This window comes from Erpetoichthys calabaricus, chromosome 8 (assembly GCF_900747795.2).
Source record: "Erpetoichthys calabaricus chromosome 8, fErpCal1.3, whole genome shotgun sequence".
NCBI classification, from domain to species: domain Eukaryota; kingdom Metazoa; phylum Chordata; class Cladistia; order Polypteriformes; family Polypteridae; genus Erpetoichthys; species Erpetoichthys calabaricus.
In genome coordinates this window covers 176,374,538-176,394,732 of record NC_041401.2, presented here as the reverse complement: position 1 = coordinate 176,394,732, position 20,195 = coordinate 176,374,538, and the positions used below count along the sequence as shown (strand labels likewise).

The following is a 20,195-nucleotide window of genomic DNA, read 5'->3' as shown; positions in this document are numbered from 1 at the left end:
GACAGAAGGATTGTGAACTGTAACAACAGATTGGCCTGACAATTTTGGCCAGCCAGTGAAGCCAGCTAGCTGAGTCCCGATGACATAATCTCCGGTTTGTTTTTAGAGGCAACATAGAAATCATTGTTAGCACACACTAAGACTACGTTCAGAACACTGCATTTTCATTTAAAAACGTAGACACGGGTCTCCTTTTTCATCTTCTGTCCACACCACCCTGGCATTTTTAACACCCAAAAACAGAGACTACTGAAAACGCTCTCCAGAGAAATATACTTTTGAAATTGCCAGTTCACTGCTGCAATGCGGATTGGTGAAAACGCAGAGTTTAAAAAATGCAGACTCTAATCGCTTTCTGATTTGTTTGTGCTTATCATGTAACCCTTCCATGACTGGATGCTGTTTATTACAACATCTCATTCCATGATTTGTTATCTTTAATGGAAGAAAATCATATTATCACATAGTGGACACGAAGAGTTGCTTTCCATGACGTTTGCTGTGTTGTTTATCTGTATGGCTTTAGGATCAGCCTGAATGCTGCATACATGCACAAAAGCTTACTGGTCTCTACAGTTTAGGGATAAATTCCCTGGCTGGCAGTGTTCCATCACTTCAAGGATTTTCTGCCAATGTGCCGTGCCCTGCCCAGTGAAGGTGAATGGCTACGTCATATCTGTTTTCGGTTGTTATAGTGCGGACAGAGATACTTTTGTAAATAATGTGAAAACACTAGTGTGGACAGATATCGTTTTCAATTAATAACACTGTTTTTAAAGTAAAACACAGTAGTGTGGACGGAGCCTAAGAGTAAAAAGGGAGGGTGCTAACAACTTTGGAGTACATGACTGAGGCTGACAAAAAATTGCATTCTATATGTGCATTTAAAGCAAGTGCTGTCTTTTCTTGAACTTTTCATATGTGTGTGTATGCACACACGAATACACACACGATGGCTTTCATCTTAATGTAGCACTATTCAGAAAAAAGAAAAGTTGGAATCAGAAAGGAAAACATGAATCAGTTTTGGAACTTAAAAGAATCTAGATTCTTAGGTAAATCGATTTTTTCCTGCAAGCCTAAAATCAAGAAACACAAAATGATAAAGAACAATTGCAGATCATAACTAACTGAAAATAAAAAAAAACCCCTTTTGAATCCAATTCAGGCTTACAGGAGGGCAGAGCCTATTCTGACAGCACGAGCCTAGGGGTGTCAGGGGTGTCAGTCTGCTGCTGGTACATCTGCACTCCCACCCACACCTACTCTCACTCTTGCCAAGGCCAGTTAATAAGATACAAATTAAACCTAACTTGCATGTTGCTGAGATCTGAGAGTAAAAAGACATCATCCTGACAAAATCGACAGTGACAGTAATCTGGCTACAGCCTAAACTTATGATACTGGAGCAACTGTGAAGTTCCAGATAAAATAAACTAATATGGGGCAGTCATGTAAAAAAAAACGTGAGCCAGACATTTTCTAATGTTATGCCTCAGTTCTGGGAGCTGGCAAACCTGCTTATTAACATGAAATGACATTTTGCAAATGCTACCATGAAGAAACATGATATCACACATTAAGATAAAGTTTCTTCATTGTCAAATAAGTTAAGATTAACAAACTTAAAAAATGTTGTACAATGTGCAGCTCATAGGGCCTCATGTGGGGACTTGCATATTGACATCTATTGCTATCCCAGCCACCTGTAACTGATGTACCTCAGGAAAATTTGGCATGCAGGGTGCTGATGGTGATTTGGACGCTGCCTGTCATTAATCATATAATAAAGGCAAGGACCCTAAAAGTAGTAAACTGAATGATACTTCGATTTAATGCACAAAAAGTCAAGAGTGCTTATTTAGAAGAGAAAAATTATCTTTCTCACATCCTCTGATGGTTTCTGAATGGGAACCTACTTAGAATTTTTTTGTCCTCAATTTAATTATAAAATTATGCTCTGGTGCCTTTAACATGGGCTGCCGCACAAGGTGAATAAAATTTAATTTAGTCTTTTCAGGTAAACCCCTTATGGAAAAGGCACAAAAGCAATAAACTCAAACCCACAGGCCCAATCTCTATTAAAACAATGAATTTCTTCTTGAAGCAAAATTAGTATACTGTAAATGATGAAGAACTTTTACCTTGTTTATCAGGATTTTCTTTTTCTTTACAAGTCAGAAAATCTCAAAGCTCTATACTTTACAAAAACTGGAAATGAAGGTCAAATAGCTGCCAGCTAACCAAACGCCAGTACACAGATGGTTGAATTGAATGCACAAGTATTATAACCCCTTTCTTCTTCTCCCCAGAATGTGTTGTGTGTGGCACTCTTCTGTCATAGTATTGAACTAGACTTGCTGGAATACTGAAAGGGATGAAGTTTACAATAAAGAAATGGTCTGCTCTTATTTGTAAAACAATTTTCTAAAAGAAATACCAGTTGGACATTTCTCTAACCGATAATCATGCAATGTGGTAGATGATGACTGCTCACTTGCACCTCAACACTGTAGGCAACTTTCAATTTGCTCCTTTTTTTTCAACATTTTGTGCAGCAGTTGACAGGGTAAAGTAAACATTTCCATGCAACAATAAAATATTTTTGTGGACATTTTTGAGAAAGAACCAGAACAAGTACTCTTACTTGCTACTCTGCTACTATACAGATTTTTTTTGGCACATTCACCACAGAGTAAACGACTATGACAACTCTACATAAAGAGAGCAATTATAGCAATTTCCTTTTCTATAAATGTTTTCTTAGTTGAGTTAACCACACATACTTTAAATATCAACAGCAAAGGGATAATAAATATCAGTTAAGAGATGCTTCGTTCTTAGTTTGGATTGTTGAGGCTAATTTAACAAATGATGATTTCTAAAGTTAGTTTAAACAGCAATGTGGAAACTGGAATGAGAAGATCATTTGAGAGAGGCACAAATGATGAACCACATTCCAACTGAACAGTACCAAGGAGAGAAAATAAGACCCTCTAATAGTTAATGAATCATTGTTTTACCATATGAGAATATTATTTTGAAAGATAGGCCATGGTTAATTGGCTTACTGAAGCTGTTCTGGCATTGAATTGTACAAGGAAGCAACAAAACTATATACTCAGAGAAGTGCATAAATTAATATGAAACATCGTGATATTCAAACAGCTTTCAGTAAGGTCCCACATGAGAGGCTAGTGATCAAACTAGTGGAGGTCTAATGCAGTGTGTAGATGGCTGCAAAACTGGCTTAAACACAGGAAGCTAAGAGTTATGGTATGAACATTTTTTTAAATTCAGTGATGTTAAAAGTATGGTCTCTTAGAATCAGGGTGGCTGCTGCTCTTTCCAAAACAAACAAATGATAATGATAAACATATAAATAAGAAGCTGCATAATTTTGCAGAGGTTACTAAACCAAGGAGAACAGCAGACCACCTAGTATCAGCCAAAACATTACAGGAGAAGATGAAAGGAATTCAGACTTATTCAGGCTTTGGGCAGATTACATTTTATGTAATCACAAGTACATTATTATACAAAGGAAGTAAAAATGTTTGAATATGACACACTTGAGGGGCCATATGTGGAATATCATGTGTAGTTTTGGTCTCCATATAATAAAAAAAGACACAGCGGTAGTGGAAAACGCCCAGAGAAGAGGACTAACTCGAGGGCTGCAGGGTATGAAGTATAGTTGTGCATCAAGTTGGTTTAGATACCAGCAAAAATAAACAAAAAACACTTGGGCTTTGGGTGAGTTTGTCTGTTATTTTTTTGATATGCTCAGGTGTTGGAGAAGTCCAGTAAAAAAAATAAATAAAGTGACCCCCAGATAATGGGAATAGTATGGAAGATGAAGAAAATACAGTCAAAATAAAAAATGTGGACATAAATCAATAGTACAATAGCAATGTATTGTTTGCTCTAATTTGTTGTTTTTCTCTCTCTTCCCTTAGTCGATACTTAAAACCATTTGCGCCTTCTTACAGTGACTAAGTTCTGTTCTCCAAAGGGAAAGCTGCTTATGTATTTGGTCAGGCACACCCATTATTATTACAGAAACATATCAGACATCAAGTATCAAATAACTGATAGTCCACCTCAGATTAAATCAAACTCTGGTCTTATTACTGAGTGAAAAGTAATGGGAGTTGCAAAAAAAGTGATTAAGACAGCTGCGGAATTGATAGGCAGCAAATTAAGTATAATAAACATTGCTTTTAGGTTAATCGTAATGAACTTTTATTGATTTTCAAATTAATTTAATTTTATATTATTTTTACTGTACCATCATATGACTGATGCTAACCTATTACACATCTTTACCAAGGATGATTCATGATTGCACTTAATACCATAATTTAATATCTGTCTTTGCATCCTAAAAGACACAGTGTTGTGTTACTGAGCACAGAAAGAAAAGAAAGAACTAAAAAGTAGTTAAGGATAGGAAGGAAGGTAAACTGCTTACCTGAGCCGATATGTGTATGTATTTGGAGAAACATACAAATATTGCCAGATAAAGAAAGTGTTCGTGTAGGGCACGAAGACAAACAATATTTTGCAGCATGACTGGTACCTTCCTAACATCTGTTGCTGTGCACCTTTAAATATGCTGGTTAGTTTGAAGTAGATGGAGAATAAACATAAAAAAGTACAAGACCACAAGTTGCCAGTACTGGAGAATCAATGGCTTATAAGGTAGAGATTGTGATAAAATGCACAGGCAGGTGGAGAGCGTTAATATGCCAATTGGGCACAAGCGACTGTAGGAGCAGGCAAGACAGTAAGAAATCAACTAGCAGTAGACATTCACTAAGTAAGTTTTTCTAGACTGAACAGTTCTAGCAGTCAGGAAAGCAGAGCAGTTAAGAGGGTGGCAATGTTAGAATTCTTTAATACAAAGAAGTACAAATGATGCGAGTGGAGAGCTTTCAGATAAAAAATAAGAGGAGTGCAAAGTGAGGAGAAGAAACAGAGAAAAGTAAAATTAACTCCATAGAAAAACAAACAGCATTCAGTCAAGGGGGAGAAGATTGCAGGGTCTTTAGGAGCCAGAAGGTGGAAAATAACTGCAGCAGTTCTTCAATTTAAGTTCTTTGGCATCATTTTTTTAGCTTTACCATTTAAGTTAAATCATTTAATTTTAATAAAATAAAAAAAAAGTTAAGGCGGTTTTAGTAATCCTAACTCAAATTTTAAAAATGAGGTGAGTGCAATTCAAATCCTAACAGATGTTGGACTTTTTGGATGACGGTTTAGAAGAGCTAGTCTTCTATGAGTGCTACATCTGCAGGAGATGCCAGCTGATTCAGCACCTCAACCTCTGCAATTGTGAACTGGAGGAGGTGTTGGCTGGCCTGCGATGTAGTAGAGAATTGGTAGACTTGGCTCAGGTGTCCTTCAGAGAGACAGTGTGCACCCCTAAGGTGGCACGGGAGGAGGTTACAGACCAGTGAGGTAGAGATAGGTTGGTCACGATCACAAGGCACAAGGTAAAGGGTACATGCTGTTCGGGGGCATCAACCCCAGAATTGGAAGTATCGAACCTTTTTCAGGTGCTTGTGCAGCTGAATGGTGTCTCTGAAGAATCCGAGTTGGAAGGCAGGCATGAGGAGCCCCACCAGGCCACATCAAAAACAGTGATAGAGAGGTGATAGTTGGGGACTCGATCATTATTGAAATTGAAGCACAGGTTTGCTCCAGAGACAATGAGTCTTGCACAGTGTGTTGCCTACCAGGTGCACAGGTGGGAGACCTTCTTGGAAAGGTGGCTAGCCTGTTGGGCTGAGTGGGGGGTGGATCCAGTTGTCATTGTACATGTTGGAACAAAATGACATATATAAGGGTAGTCTGTCAGTTCTGCAATCCAAATTTAAGGAGATACTGTAGCTACCAGGCAGAGGCGCAGAACTGACAAGGTAGTATTCTCCACAGTTATGCCTGTGCCATGCGCCAGTCTAGGTAAGATTTAGGAGATCAGAAGGCTCAAATCTTGGTGTAGTGTAGAAGGGTACAGGTTTACGGTGCATTGGGATTCCTTTTGAAACAAATTTGACCTGTATATGACAACAAGTTACATCTGAAACAGAGGGGTACCAATGTGTTGGGGAGGCACATAAGTAGGTTAGTCAAGAATTGTTTAAATTAGGGTACGGGGTGGCAGGGAGTTTAGGACAGGCCAGGTTTCGCACTGAACATCGAGGAACAAACAATAGTATAAAAATAAAAATACACAGTAATGTAAATTCTAACTCAATGTTTAAATGTTAAAGCAAATTGAGTAACACATTAAAAACACCTTGCCGTAATGCTAGAAGTATCCACAATAAAACCAGTGAGTTGGGGTTGTGCGTAGAGGAGCATAAATATTATATTACAGCAATAACAGAAACCTGGCTAAATAACAAAGATGGGATTGAGTATAACATGGAGGGATACACATTTTTTAGAAAGGATAGACAGAACACGAAGGGAGTTGGGTTGTTGTTTATGTCAAACAGAATTTAAATGCAAGAGCACTTCAGTTGGGTGATGAGCCCCATCTTACTGAGGACATGTGGCTTCGCCTGGAAATTTATTAGGGAAGAGGTGTTGTTTTAGGAACGTGTTATAGGCTGCCCAATGCAAACAGTAATTTCAAAGCACATTTTTTTAGTAATATTAAAAAGGTGAGTTTACAGGGCGATATTATAGTCATGGTGGGCTTTAACTACCCAAATATTAACTGGGATAACCTTGCAAAAATTGGAGCACAACAGCAGTAGTTTTTACAAGTAACCTGTGACAGTTTTTTTTAACACATTATGTTAAAGCACCAGCACAGGGTGATGCCTGTCTAGATTTAGTATTTTGTAATAATCACAATAGAATTGTGGGTGTAGATGTGATTGAACCACTAGGGCAAGTGACCAAAATATAATACAGTTTTCAGTGTTTTGAAAGAGTGTGAATGCAAAGACTAAAATTGTCAAGTTTAACTTTGGTAGAGCTGATGTGGCAAAGTCTAAGAAGGATAGACTAAGATAAGCTTTTAAGTGAGGACACAGTTAAGGAGCAGTGAAACAAACTTAAAAACGTTTTACACGTAATTCAGGAGAAGTATATAGGTACTTACATTTGGAATTAGTAGGAAATTTAAAAAAAAAAACTCCACAGTGGGTTAATAAAGAGTTAAAAAAAAAAGAATCTGCAAAAGAAAAAAACAGACAAATAAGACATAAGAGACTAATAACTCCAAAGTGAATTGTAGGGTGTATGAGAACATGAGGGCAACCATTAAGAAGGATATTAGTGAGACTAAAAGACAGTTAGACAGGAAAATAGCAGATAAAGCGAACAGCGACCCAAAGAGATTCTTTCATTATTTTAGTAGTAAAAGAACACTCAAGGAGGAAGTCAAGTGTATCAGGAATAGTAAAGGGGAATTAAAAAATACAGACAGTGAAATAGCAGATGCTCTGAACTCACATTTTTCTGAAGTCTTCACAAGTGAGGAAGTAGATAACCTTCCAGTGGTAAAAGGGACTAATGGGAAGTACGGAGTGATTTAGAAATTGTAGAGGGAAAAGTACTTCTCACATTAAATAGACAAACAATTCACCAGAGCCAGATAATAGTTACCCTCAATTTTTAAGTGAATATATATATACTAGTCATTTAGCCCGTTACAATAACGGGTGCTAGAACAGTAGTGTATAAACATTAGTAGGAACAATCTATATTAAATGGCAAGGGACCTCGACCTCATTCTGTTTGTTGGTCGTATTTTCCTTTGTCTTTCAGCCTTTCTAATAATTCATTACATTTATATAGCGCTTTTCTCAGTACTCAAAGCGCTATCCACACAGGGAGGAACCGGGAAGCGAACCCACAATCTTCCACAGTCTCCTTACTGCAAAGCAGCAGCACTACCACTGCGCCACCTGTGAGCTTTTGTTAATGTTTACTTGCTGAGCTGACCGTTCTTCGTGGACTGCTGCCGTGTATTGTGTGTCTTTAATTTTCTGTGACAGTAATACTGTCTTGTACGTCCGCTGGCTTGTATGTCTGTAATATGCCTTTAATTTTCTCTGACAGTAATACTTGCTTGTATGTGGCTGTAATATGCGTCACTGTATTGTGTACCTTTAATTTCCTCTCGTAGTAATACTGGTTTGTATTTCCGTAAAACGCCTGTAATTTTCTCTGACAGTAATATCGCGCATCGCACCATGCCCCGCACATGCGCACTTCACCAGAAGACACACACACATGGACACCTGGACACACACAGGGATTTTATTAGAGGATATATATATATATATATATATATATATATATATATATATATATATATATATATATTTTTTTTTTTTTTTTTTTTGTTTGTTTTATATATATATATAAACCCTTTTTAGGAAATCACTGCGCACTGAGGAAAATTCTGAAGGACTGGGAAAAGGCAAATATTATCCTGTTATATAAAAAGGGTGATTGGGCAGATCCAAGCAACTATAGGCCAATAAGCTTAACGTGCATCACAGGAAAATGAATGAAAGTAAATATTAAGGATAAGAATGAGCCACACATGGCAAGTCAGCAACTGTTCAGAAGAGGGAGGTCACGTATTACTAATATGCTGGAATTCTATGAGGAAGCAACAAAAGGGTATGATCAAAGTGGAGCATTTGATATTATTTATTTGTACTTTCAGAACGCATTTGATATGGTGCCACGTGAGAGGTTGGACATCAAACTGAAAGAAGTGGGAGTGCATGGTGATGTTTGTAGATGGGTGCAAACTTGGCTCAGACACAGAAAGCAGAATGTTATGGTGCAAGAGACATTATCAGCATCTGATGACGTTAAGAGTGGTATTCCGAAAGGGGTCAGTGCTAGGGCTGCTCTTGCTCCTATTTTAATTTATATACACACACACACACACACATATATATATAAATACATATCTTATTTATAAATGTCTACACGTGGAAGTGTGCGTGTCTGTCTGGCCCAAATGTGAAAGGTAGAGTCAGGCTAAGGGCTCCACCTCCTTGGATACGCTAGCGAGGCCAGCACGTTGGCAAAACAAAACTTATCCACTATTACAGAAGTGTGGCGAGCACATCAACCAAACGGTATCCTTTTTAACTTTTCCTCTGCCGCTAATACACAAGGGAGGCAAGGATGTCAGCAAACCTCCAAAGAAAGACAGTCACTTAGCTGCTAATGTACAAAAGATGCAAGCACGTTGGCTAAACAAAACCTCCTAGGAGAGAGATGCCAAGAGTAGTTCCTTTCAATTACCCGACATCTCTACATTTCAATCTTTTTTCTGACAATTTCAATAGTTTCTAGGACCCCGTGCTTTTTACAGAATGGGCTTAAACAGCTAGTGTGTATATATATATATATATATATATATATATACATACATATATACAGTGCATCCGGAAAGTATTCACAGCGCATCACTTTTTCGACATTTTGTTATGTTACAGCCTTATTTCAAAATGGATTAAATTAATTTTTTTCCTCACAATTCTATACACAACACCCCATAATGACAAAAGTTTACTTGAAATTTTTGCAAATTTATTAAAAATAAAAAAATTGAGAAAGCACATGTACATAAGTATTCACAGCCTTCGCCATGAAGCTCAAAATTGAGCTCAGGTGCACCCTGTTTCCCCTGATCGTCCTTGAGATGTTTCTGCAGCTTCATTGGAGTCCACCTGTGGTAAATTCAGTTGACTGGACATGATTTGGAAAGGCACACACCTGTCTATATAAGGTCCCATAGTTGACAGTTCATGTCAGAGCACAAACCAAGCATGAAGTCAAAGGAATTGCCTGTAGACCTCTGAGACAGGATTGTCTCGAGGCACAAATCTCGGGAAGGTTGCAGAAAAATTTCTGCTGCTTTGAAGGTCCCAATGAGCACGGTGGCCTCCATCATCCGTAAGTGGAAGAAGTTCGAAACCACCAGGACTCTTCCTAGAGCTGGCCGGCCATCTAAACTGAGTGATCGGGGGAGAAGGGCCTTAGTCAGGGAGGTGACCAAGAACCTGATGGTCACTCTGTCAGAGCTCCAGAGGTCCTCTGTGGAGAGAGGAGAACCTTCCAGAAGGACAACCATCTCTGCAGCAATCCACCAATCAGGCCTGTGTGGTAGAGTGGCCAGACGGAAGCCACTCCTTAGTAAAAGGCACATGGCAGCCCGCCTGGAGTTTGCCAAAAGGCACCTGAAGGATTCTCAGACCATGAGAAAGAAAATTCTCTGGTCTGATGAGACAAAGATTGAACTCTTTGGTGTGAATGCCAGGCATCACGTTTGGAGGAAACCAGGCACCGCTCATCACCAGGCCAATACCATCCCTACAGTGAAGCATGGTGGTGGCAGCATCATGCTGTGGGGATGTTTTTCAGCGGCAGGGACTGGGAGACTAGTCAGGATAAAGGGAAAGATGACTGCAGCAATGTACAGAGACATCCTGGATGAAAACCTGCTCCAGAGCGCTCTTGACCTCAGAATGGGGCGACGGTTCATCTTTCAGCAGGACAACGACCCTAAGCACACAGCCAAGATATCAAAGGAGTGGCTTCAGGACAACTCCGTGAATGTCCTTGAGTGGCCCAGCCAGAGCCCAGACTTGAATCCAATTGAACATCTCTGGAGAGATCTTAAAATGGCTGTGCACCGACGCTTCCCATCCAACCTGATGGAGCTTGAGAGGTGCTGCAAAGAAGAATGGGCGAAACTGGCCAAGGATAGGTGTGCCAAGCTTGTGGCATCATATTCAAAAAGACTTGAGGCTATAATTGCTGCCAAAGGTGCACCGACAAAGTATTGAGTAAAGGCTGTGAGTACATGTGATTTCTCAGTTTTTTTATTTTTAATAAAATTTGCAAAAACCTCAAGTAAACTTTTTTCACGTTGTCATTATGGGGTGTTGTGTGTAGAATTCTGAGGAAAAAAATGAATTTAATCCATTTTGGAATGAGGCTGTAACATAACAAAATGTGGAAAAAGTGATGCGCTGTGAATACTTTCCAGATGCACTGTATTGTATTATATTATATTATATATATATATATATATATATATACACACACACACACACACACACACACACACACACATACACAAACACATTTTATACATATGGATAAGAATATAAGTAACAAGCTGGTTAAGTTTACACATGATACCAAGATCTGCAGTGGGTTGGCACCCTGCCCGGGATTGGTTCCTGCCTTGTGCCCTGAGTTGGCTGGGATTGGCTCCAGCAGACCCCCATGACCCTGTGTTCGGATTCAGCAGGTTGGAAAATGGATGGATGGATGGATGTAGTAAGTAAAAATGTTAGGTCTGAATAAACAAAGCACAACTGAAAACTCCAAATCATTTAATTTTTTAAGTCCTGTGGCTCAGCTTTTGAGAAACAAAACCAGGCATTGCATTCCCCAGCTTTAAAGTAGCTGAAACTCTGCCTTCTGCATCGCTGCTAGACAAATTTATCCGCCCTGCCCATCACTACCTTGCAGCCTATCCTCCGCTAAACCTTGTGCAACAGAATCTTTTAGTTATTAGCTGCCTCCCCCGCAAACAATGCAGCCCAAAAGACCAGTTCCATAAGCTCTCACCAGGCTACAGCAACATGAAAGCCTTAATTGTTTTCAGAGCATTGCTGGAAGTCTTCCGAGTGGCGGTTGCTTGTTCTCAGTTAGACAGGGGTCTGGACAGTGGTTGAAAAGTAATGTCTGCCCAAACCCGCATGAAAACAGGACAGACGGACGGGTTAATTGGTAAACAGAGAATAGAAAAACAACCGTCTGCTTCCCTACTCTGTCACTCCCTTCCTTCTTTTTTTTGTCCCGTGGTATCTATGACAACAGTTTGATCAGAATGCCACTTACTGGAGTGCAGGAAGCTGCCAAAAAGAGAAGTTGTTATGGATCAGGGATAGAAGGAAAGCAACACCATTAAATCTGGTATAGCAGAACCACAGCACAAGGCACAGAGATCTTTCTATGCCAACTGTTTTGAATTATAATCTCCCAAAGGGATCCAAGCCTACAAAAGGAATGAACTTCCTGTGAAAGCCAACAGCTAGAGCAAGAGCTTGGTTCACAGACTGCAGCCTAGCTTTTGTAGGACTGTATGAGAATGAACACCAGATGCACAAAAAGTGTTTGCGATGCGGTGAGGGCATACAATAAGGATAGATCAAAAATGCTATTCTATGGCCTACTCATGACCCAAGAAGGCAAAAGCCACGTAGATCAACAGTCAATGCAAAGTGGTTTTGAAGAATTAATGATACAAGGGCAGACTTACAATGAACAATCTGACTAAACTATTTTCATAATATTACTGTTATTTTTGGTCTATGAATTTTTGGGCACAGGGTAGATCTGGTGAGACAGTTAGTCTAAGCACCACTAAAAAGTGGTCAACATTAAATAGAAAGGCCTGCCTGATCTACTGTACTTACTGATGTTTCATTCACTTTTGCTCTGGAGTATATTATCAGTACTTTCAATCAATACAGTAATACATTTATGTTATTCTGTATTTTAATTACAAAACTACAAGTTCATTTGTTTGCAACAAACAAAACTTTATTAATCTATTCTGCAGTTATTCTGCTCATTTAGCTGAAACCAAAGGTTGCATATTATTCAGCCTCACCATACACAAACGCCATAGAGGGAATTAATATTTATATTTTTTGTATGACAGGGCAATGTTGTCATCCCTGTCCACCTGTGATTCACTTGACTGATGACATATTGATTATCTAAGAATTGATGTTGTGTTTTCTACCTAAATGACAATGCCATTTTTCACATGTTACTGTGCCTTCCAAAGTAATTTATCTACCGCAGTCTCATATGAGAAAAAGAAAGAACCGTTAACATTTTTGGAATTGTGGTATCAACTTGGTACCAACTCTTGTGACATCCATAATCACATCACAAGTTTTATCCATAGGTATTCAAACAGACTATTATGCCTGTGCCCCATCATCTTATGACAAAAGTATGATAAACAAGGTATCACAATGAACTGTACAGTTTTCAGTAGTATGATAATGTACAGCTGTGAAAGTGGTAAAACAGAAAAAAAACATACCTTTAACTCTAATTACACCATTTTCATTTTCTGAGCTGTTATCTGAATCAAACAGATCCTTAAATTCTTTTTTGTCTGCTTCTTTTCTTTCTGTAAGCTTCTTACGTTTGATTTCAGGCAAGTTTAAGTCTTCCATCTTGGAAAAAAAAGAGAAAGTAATTTATTTCAGTATGCTTAACACAAAACATACACTCCTAGCATTCCTGGTGTATGCAGTTCACTGGCTAATAAACAATCTTTACACCTCTGAGAAAGCACATTTAAAAATAACAGGATTTGTGTGCTACTCACCAAGAGTCAACTTAGCTCTAGGGGAACAGAAGCTGGCATTGCCCAATGTTCCAAGTGTTCTTGCTGTCTTGTAGTGTCTCAGAATGGATTACGCAATTTACATCAAGACAACATAGATCTACTTCTATAACGTATGATCCACACTAGCAAGGAATAATTTGACCTTAAACATAAGACCAAAAAGCCAACAATTTTAGGACTACCAGATATACCTGAATAGTTGTTTTTTGCTGTTGTAAGGAGTGGGGTGGAAAGGCCCTTCATCAGTTCCATTTACTTAGCTGCCATGCTGTGATCAAGCAAATACAAAGCTGCTTTGGAAAACGTAACCTTTAGCCCCCCACCACTTGACCTGTGCAAATTCAAAAGGATGGAAAAATCCTCCCCATGTTTCTAATTCTGTTCTAGCATTCAAAGGTAGGGGAGAGGAGAGGTGTCAGACAAACCTAGTGGGTCTCTTGATGTGTATGATTTGTTCTTACTTTTTTCACCTTTTGTGACCTTTGAGGATACATGTGATCAACAAACAATGCTGGACTGTACACTTTGGGAGCTATTTATTTCCTGACCTCTACATATTAATACTGAAAAACATGTATCAATTTGATCAAGTAACTAAATAAGAAAAAAACACTACACACTGAAAAGCAGATCTGTTCCAAGTTATTTTAACTGCATCTGTGCATATACTACAGTGTAAAAAGCCTGTTGCATGAATTATTATTGTTATTAGGCTGATGCCTTTATCCAAGCAACATAAAATCATTTGAGAGATATAATTTGTTACATTTCTTTTCTTCTTCCTGTTCAGCTGCAGTGACTTGCTCATGGTCATAAAATGTTAGTCGTGGGATTTGAACCCACAACGGACACTGTATGACAATGGGCAAATCATTTAATTATTGTCACTGCAGTACAAATTTTTCCAGTGAACAATCCTGTCCATTGCAAATATTTTATACCTGCAATATCTTCTAGCTTTAAACTGTAAACTATTCTAAATTAAGACACATTATTTTTTCAATATTATTTACAGTTTACTAACCATATAAAGGAGAATGTGGTGCTCCTGATATCTTTTCAAAAGGACTGAGGTTCAAGTCTTTAGATTCCTAGTGCTTCCTGTTTTGCTATATACTTTTGAGACAATGATGCTATTCAGTGACCTGAGACAAAGATTGGACTCCTTCGGTACAGCATTTCTTCGCATAACCCTTGAGTACCACTGGTTTGACTTTGTGTCAAACAAGCGGTTGCTCACAGAATCCCAAGTGAGGCACATTACCTTCATTGTGAGGGAGTTTCAGTTACAGCACTATGGCCATGTGGCTCGATTCCCCGAGAATGATCCGGCTTACCATGCTAGACACCAGAAGATCAAAAACCCAAGAAATATTTTCTGACAACTGGTTCTGCCTGTGGGATTATTAGCAGAGCTCACTGCATCAAGACCACAACTGCCTTGATATATGTTTGAATCCCATACTTAAGATGCAACCTTCTCAATTGCTACGATGCTATCACAGATGCTTTTACAAATGTACAAAGGACAGACTATGATTAACTCCACAGCTGGAGGAATATGGACTATTAGACTACAATGAACATATCAGCAGACAGAAAACCTTAAAATGAGATCAGATCAAAATGTTTCTTTTTTTTTCGACCCCCAAGTCTTTGCAGCTGCAAAATTACTTCTGTTTAGAAAATGACATTTTGTTGAAAAACTATTGCTGTTGTATCTCTTAAAACTATTAATCTTTTACATTAATAGATTTTGAAAAATATTTTTAAATACTCAGCTTTCTTTTTTCATTTTTATCCTCTAATTTTAGACAATATTCTTTGGAACTTGCCCTCTTTATTATACTCAAATAACTGCAATTTACACAAAGTGGAGCAAAGACACCTACAAACGACAACATATGTGGAAAAGGAGCAGTTTCTTAAGTTTCATATTAGTTTAGAAGCTCATTAGTAAGTAACAGTAAAGATATCCAAAACATTTCAAAGTAACAGATCAAAACACATTCATCTCTTAGTAAAAAAAATATAACAGTAAATATCTAATAAGCGTGACCACTTCCTCTTTGGGAATGTCAGGACTGCATGATTAATTAAGATAGGTGGGTCCATGTAAAAGTAGGAATTAGTTCTAATGAAAACTTGTACCTATTGTGGTTACTCAGAACCAAACTTGAATACCAGAGTTTTACTTTCTTGTTGATTTAATCTTTACATGGACATGGCAAGTAAGGTGCATCGTGTGGACAGTGCAAGAGCCGAATGGAGCAACATTTAGTACCACAGTTTACTTCATCATGGACTTCTCTATGCTTTGAAGTCTGTATTACACTTTGCTTCTTACAATGGTCATATGAACAGGCCTCACACTCCCCAATAATAAAAATATAACTGACAATTACCCGCTCCTTGCCAGAAATCTCCAATTGAATTTCCTTTTCTCTCAGCTTCTTCCAGTGACTGTAATACTTGGTTAAAGGTGTGCCTTCCACCTCAGTCTCCTTCTCCCAGGTGTCCTATAAAATTAAGATGAGGTTTTATTCATGTATTTTTTCTTTCAGATCTTGAGAAATAAAATAATATATAACATGTTGAGAATGAAAAAAAATTGAGTACAACAGTAATCAGTTTTACAAAAAGAACAGAACATTACAATTTGCAATATCACTACCAACGTTAATGCACTGCCCAAGCAAAATCTCAGGGATAAGTGGTTTGATTTTTGGGGATTGTTAACAAGATCCAATGTCTTGAAAGGAATTTGTTGGTATTGATATGTGCAGTAAGTCAAACCTTTAGCCTTATAACTTGTTCCAGCCGAGGTCTGTTCAGGTTTAGAATTTGGGCTATAAAATACCAGCTTACAAATGTAATCCTACACCACTGACAAAGTCATACAATAACCACAGTCCTACTGATGGGTTATGGAAACACTTCTATTATGTACTTAAAATCCATAGTATGGTGATGTAGAGGTTCCAAATTGTATCTCATAACCCCACGGACAGGAGTTCAGTTCTCAACACTCTTTGTAATTTATTGGAATCTGAATGCATGTACTTAACACAGCTACTCCAGTTTTCCAAAATGTTAAAGGAAAGTGAAAAAAGTAAACAGCTATGTAAACTATTTTAACAGAGTTTTGAGCTACTACAAGCTGTCAGATGCTCTTTAGGAAAGATTCTTTATACATTTGCAATTATGGAAGGAAATATCATTCTTTCATAAGAATGTCAATAAATTTAGTGTTTTGAGGATACAGGTAAAAACATGGTCTCAGGCAATGGCTCTGGAATTTATTTGAAGTAAAAGTGAGTAAAAAAAATCTGGATTGTAATGACTCTGTGACAGGGTTTGCATTATCATCACACTTTTCAAACTATTCATTGACCGCTCATGCCCTGTGAATGGCTGGGGATAATGTTAACCAAAATGCTTCACCATAGGATGAATACAATCCCTGAAATTTGCAGTACATTTACAGGTATTTTTCTTCGTCTCTAGGAGAATCTGCAGACCAGCAAAATGCACGGTACCAAATTCCATAACGTAGCTAGCAGAAATCTTCATAGTTGGAAACATACATTAAGGTCTAAAGGCTTTCAGACCTCTGTATTGGTTCCAAAACGGTAACTTCCTGTTCAGTCACACAATTACATGCCTCCCTGCCTTGCCACAATACGCAGATCAGTATAAAGAGTCTCCACTGGGTTTATATTACTATATACATTGTAAGAATGTGACTTCCCCCCGTGGTGAATCATACTATCTGTAATATGTATATTCCATCAAACAGTGGTTGCTTCCAGGCTAATGAACAGTTGAAGGCAAGGTGTTTGAAAAATAACATAATTCTGGTATTGAAATTAGCAAAATGCTGATTCTGCACCATTTTAAAATTGGTGTGTTTTCAGGACTTTTTTAGTAGCAGCATACCATGCAACCCTAGTGCAACATATGTAATTATCTGATTATTCAGAACAAGTTTATAGGTGGCTCATGTGACCAGACTACTTCTGTCACAGCTTAAGATCATTAGTTCATTTTCTCATGTAATAAAGAGGTTTATGCAACCTGACCATAGTATTTCTCATTTAATGAAGTTCTCATTGAAAAGGATCTTCTTAAAACATATCTTTTTATGAATCTTCCTTACTTCACTTTAGACAGACATTCACAAGCACTAGAACAGAGGTGCTGAGGGTGTAACTGCAAACATTACTTGAAGACACAGCATCTGAAACTTGTAAATGTACAAAAATAATAAAAATTATTGAAAGGGAATTGATATGGATTAAAACAGTTGATTAAGAGGTACTGATCTCTCTTTATACATATTTTTAAAGAGTGTATCTATTTGAAAAACAGCAAATGATGACACTATTGGCATTAATGTTATGTTCAGCAAACATTACTTGAGGTCACAACATCTAAAGCTTATAAAATCATAAAAATAACTGAAAGGGAATTGATTTAGATTAAAAGTCGGTTAAAAGGCACATATCTCTATTTTTTTTTAAAGACTGAAAGGCAGCAAATTATGACACTATTGACATTAATGGGTAACTCTCCAGAAACTTTTTTTTTAAATAAAAAGAAAATTGAAACATGATCACCACCAATCAAAACTATTTATCTACATTGGTAGAAGCTAATGACAGTTCATGTAGTCTGAAAAACAGCAGGTTTGGCAACATTAACTATTGCCTGCTTTGTGAACATTTTCAAGAAAGACATCAGTTTCTTTTATTATCCATCAATTTTTGACTGATTATCCAGTTTACGTTTGCAGTACCACTAAATCGTGTTCAAGGTAAAAGTCAACCCTAGACCAAGTGTAACTTTATCTAAGGTCAAACTAACACAAACACACATTCATTCACACTTTGCCAGTGTATAGCTGCAAATTAACCTAACCTGCACATACTTGGGGGATCTGGGAGGGGGAAAAAAAATGAAAAAAACACATGAATACAGGGAAAATGTGCAAAAGCCACAAAGGCAGTGTCCAAGCCAAGATTGTTATTGTTCCTGCTGCAGTTGTTCAGAAAGTCTTTTCATAATAATGCTTGGGATGACATCCTGCTTTTCTTTGTGTAATTATGTATAACTGTTCTTCTTTTGTGATCCTCCTCTAAGTTACAGTCAATATAAGAAGTATATTAGGCATGTTTTGGTGGATTACTTGTTAAGAATCAACATTCTTATTCTTCGGTAGGATGGATGGGGACCACGGGAACAGAGCTTGGAAGCTCAACCCTGTATGGGCCCGTGGTCACTGCCAGGGGGCGCCCAGATGCCGAGGGAGCCTTGGCCCTCAGCACTTCTGCCACACCCGGAAGTGCTGGGGGCAAGACCACCAGGGACACCCGGAGTGCTTCCGGGTGCACAGCCGGCACTTCCGCCACACTGAGGAGTGCCAGCAGTCACTTATTGGGAGGCACCTGGAGCACATCCGGGTGAATATAAAAGGGGCCGCCTGCCTCCATTCGATGACTGGAATCAGGAGTGGAGAAAGACGGAGTCTTGGAGGAGAGGAGTGGAGGCAGACCTGAGGAAGGCAGTGTGAAGGAAGGCCTGGACTTTGGGAAAGTACTGGGGTTGTGTGTGCACTAATTGTAAATAAGAATGTATAATAAACGTGTGTTGGGTGAACTAGTGGTGTCCGCCTGTCTGTATCCGGGCCATGCTCCACAATAAATAAATAAATATATATATATATATATACACACACACACACATACATGCAGTCATATGATAAAGTTTGGGAACCTCTCTTAACTCTTTGGATTTTTGTTTATCATCGGCTGAGCTTTCAAAGTAGCAACTTCCTTTTAATATATGACATGCCTTATGGAAACAGTAGTATTTCTGCAGTGACATTAAGTTTATTGGATTAACAGAAAATATGCAATATGCATCATAACAAAATTAGACAGGTGCATAAATTTGGGCACACCAACAGAGATATTACATCAATAATTAGTTGAGCCTCCTTTTGCAAATATAATAGCCTCTAGACGCCTCCTATAGCCTCTGATGAGTGTCTGGATTCTGGATGGAGGTATTTTTGACCATTCTTCCATACAAAATCTCTGCAGTTCTGTTAAATTTGATGGCTGCCGAGCATGGACAGCCTGCTTCAAATCATCCCATAGATTTTCAATAATATTCAAGTCAAGCCATTCCAGAACATTGTACTTCTCCCTCTGCATGAATGCCTTTGTAGATTTCGAACTGTGTTTTGCGTCATTGTCTTGTTGGAATATCCAACCCCTGCGTAACTTCAACTCTGTGACTGATGCTTGAACATTATCCTGAAGAATTTGTTGATACTGGGTTGAATTCATCTGACCCTCGACTTTAACAAGGGCCCCAGTCCCTGAACACAGCATGATGGAATCTACACCAAATTTGACAGTAGGTAGCAGGTGTTCTTCTTGGAATTCCGCCATGCAAAGCGCTTTTTGTTATGACCAAATAACTCCATTTTTGTCTCATCAGTCCAAAGCATTTTGTTCCAAAATAAGTCTGGCTTGTCTAAATGAGCATTTGCATACAACAAGCGACTCTGTTTGTGGTGTGAGTGCAGAAAGGGCTTCTTTCTCATCACCATGCCATACAGATGTTCTTTGTTCAAATTGCGCTGAATTGTAGAACGATGTACAGATACACCATCTGCAGCAAGATGTTCTTGCAGGTCTTTGGAGGTGATCTGTGGGTTGTCTGTAACCATTCTCACAATCCTGTACATATG

The 20,195-nt window shown here is 38.3% G+C and overlaps 1 protein-coding gene across 1 annotated transcript in view; it reads right to left on the bottom strand.

Annotated features, from left to right (window-relative positions):
- The window catches only part of noc2l (NOC2-like nucleolar associated transcriptional repressor), a 123,936-nt gene that overhangs the window by 8,904 nt on the left and 94,837 nt on the right, over positions 1-20,195 (bottom strand). Inside the window, exons 16-17 of the mRNA XM_051931041.1 lie at positions 15,841-15,954; positions 13,124-13,259 (exon numbers count right to left, since the gene is read on the bottom strand). Of these exons, the coding sequence (XP_051787001.1) occupies positions 13,124-13,259; positions 15,841-15,954 (250 nt within the window). The remainder of the gene's footprint in view (positions 1-13,123; positions 13,260-15,840; positions 15,955-20,195) is intronic.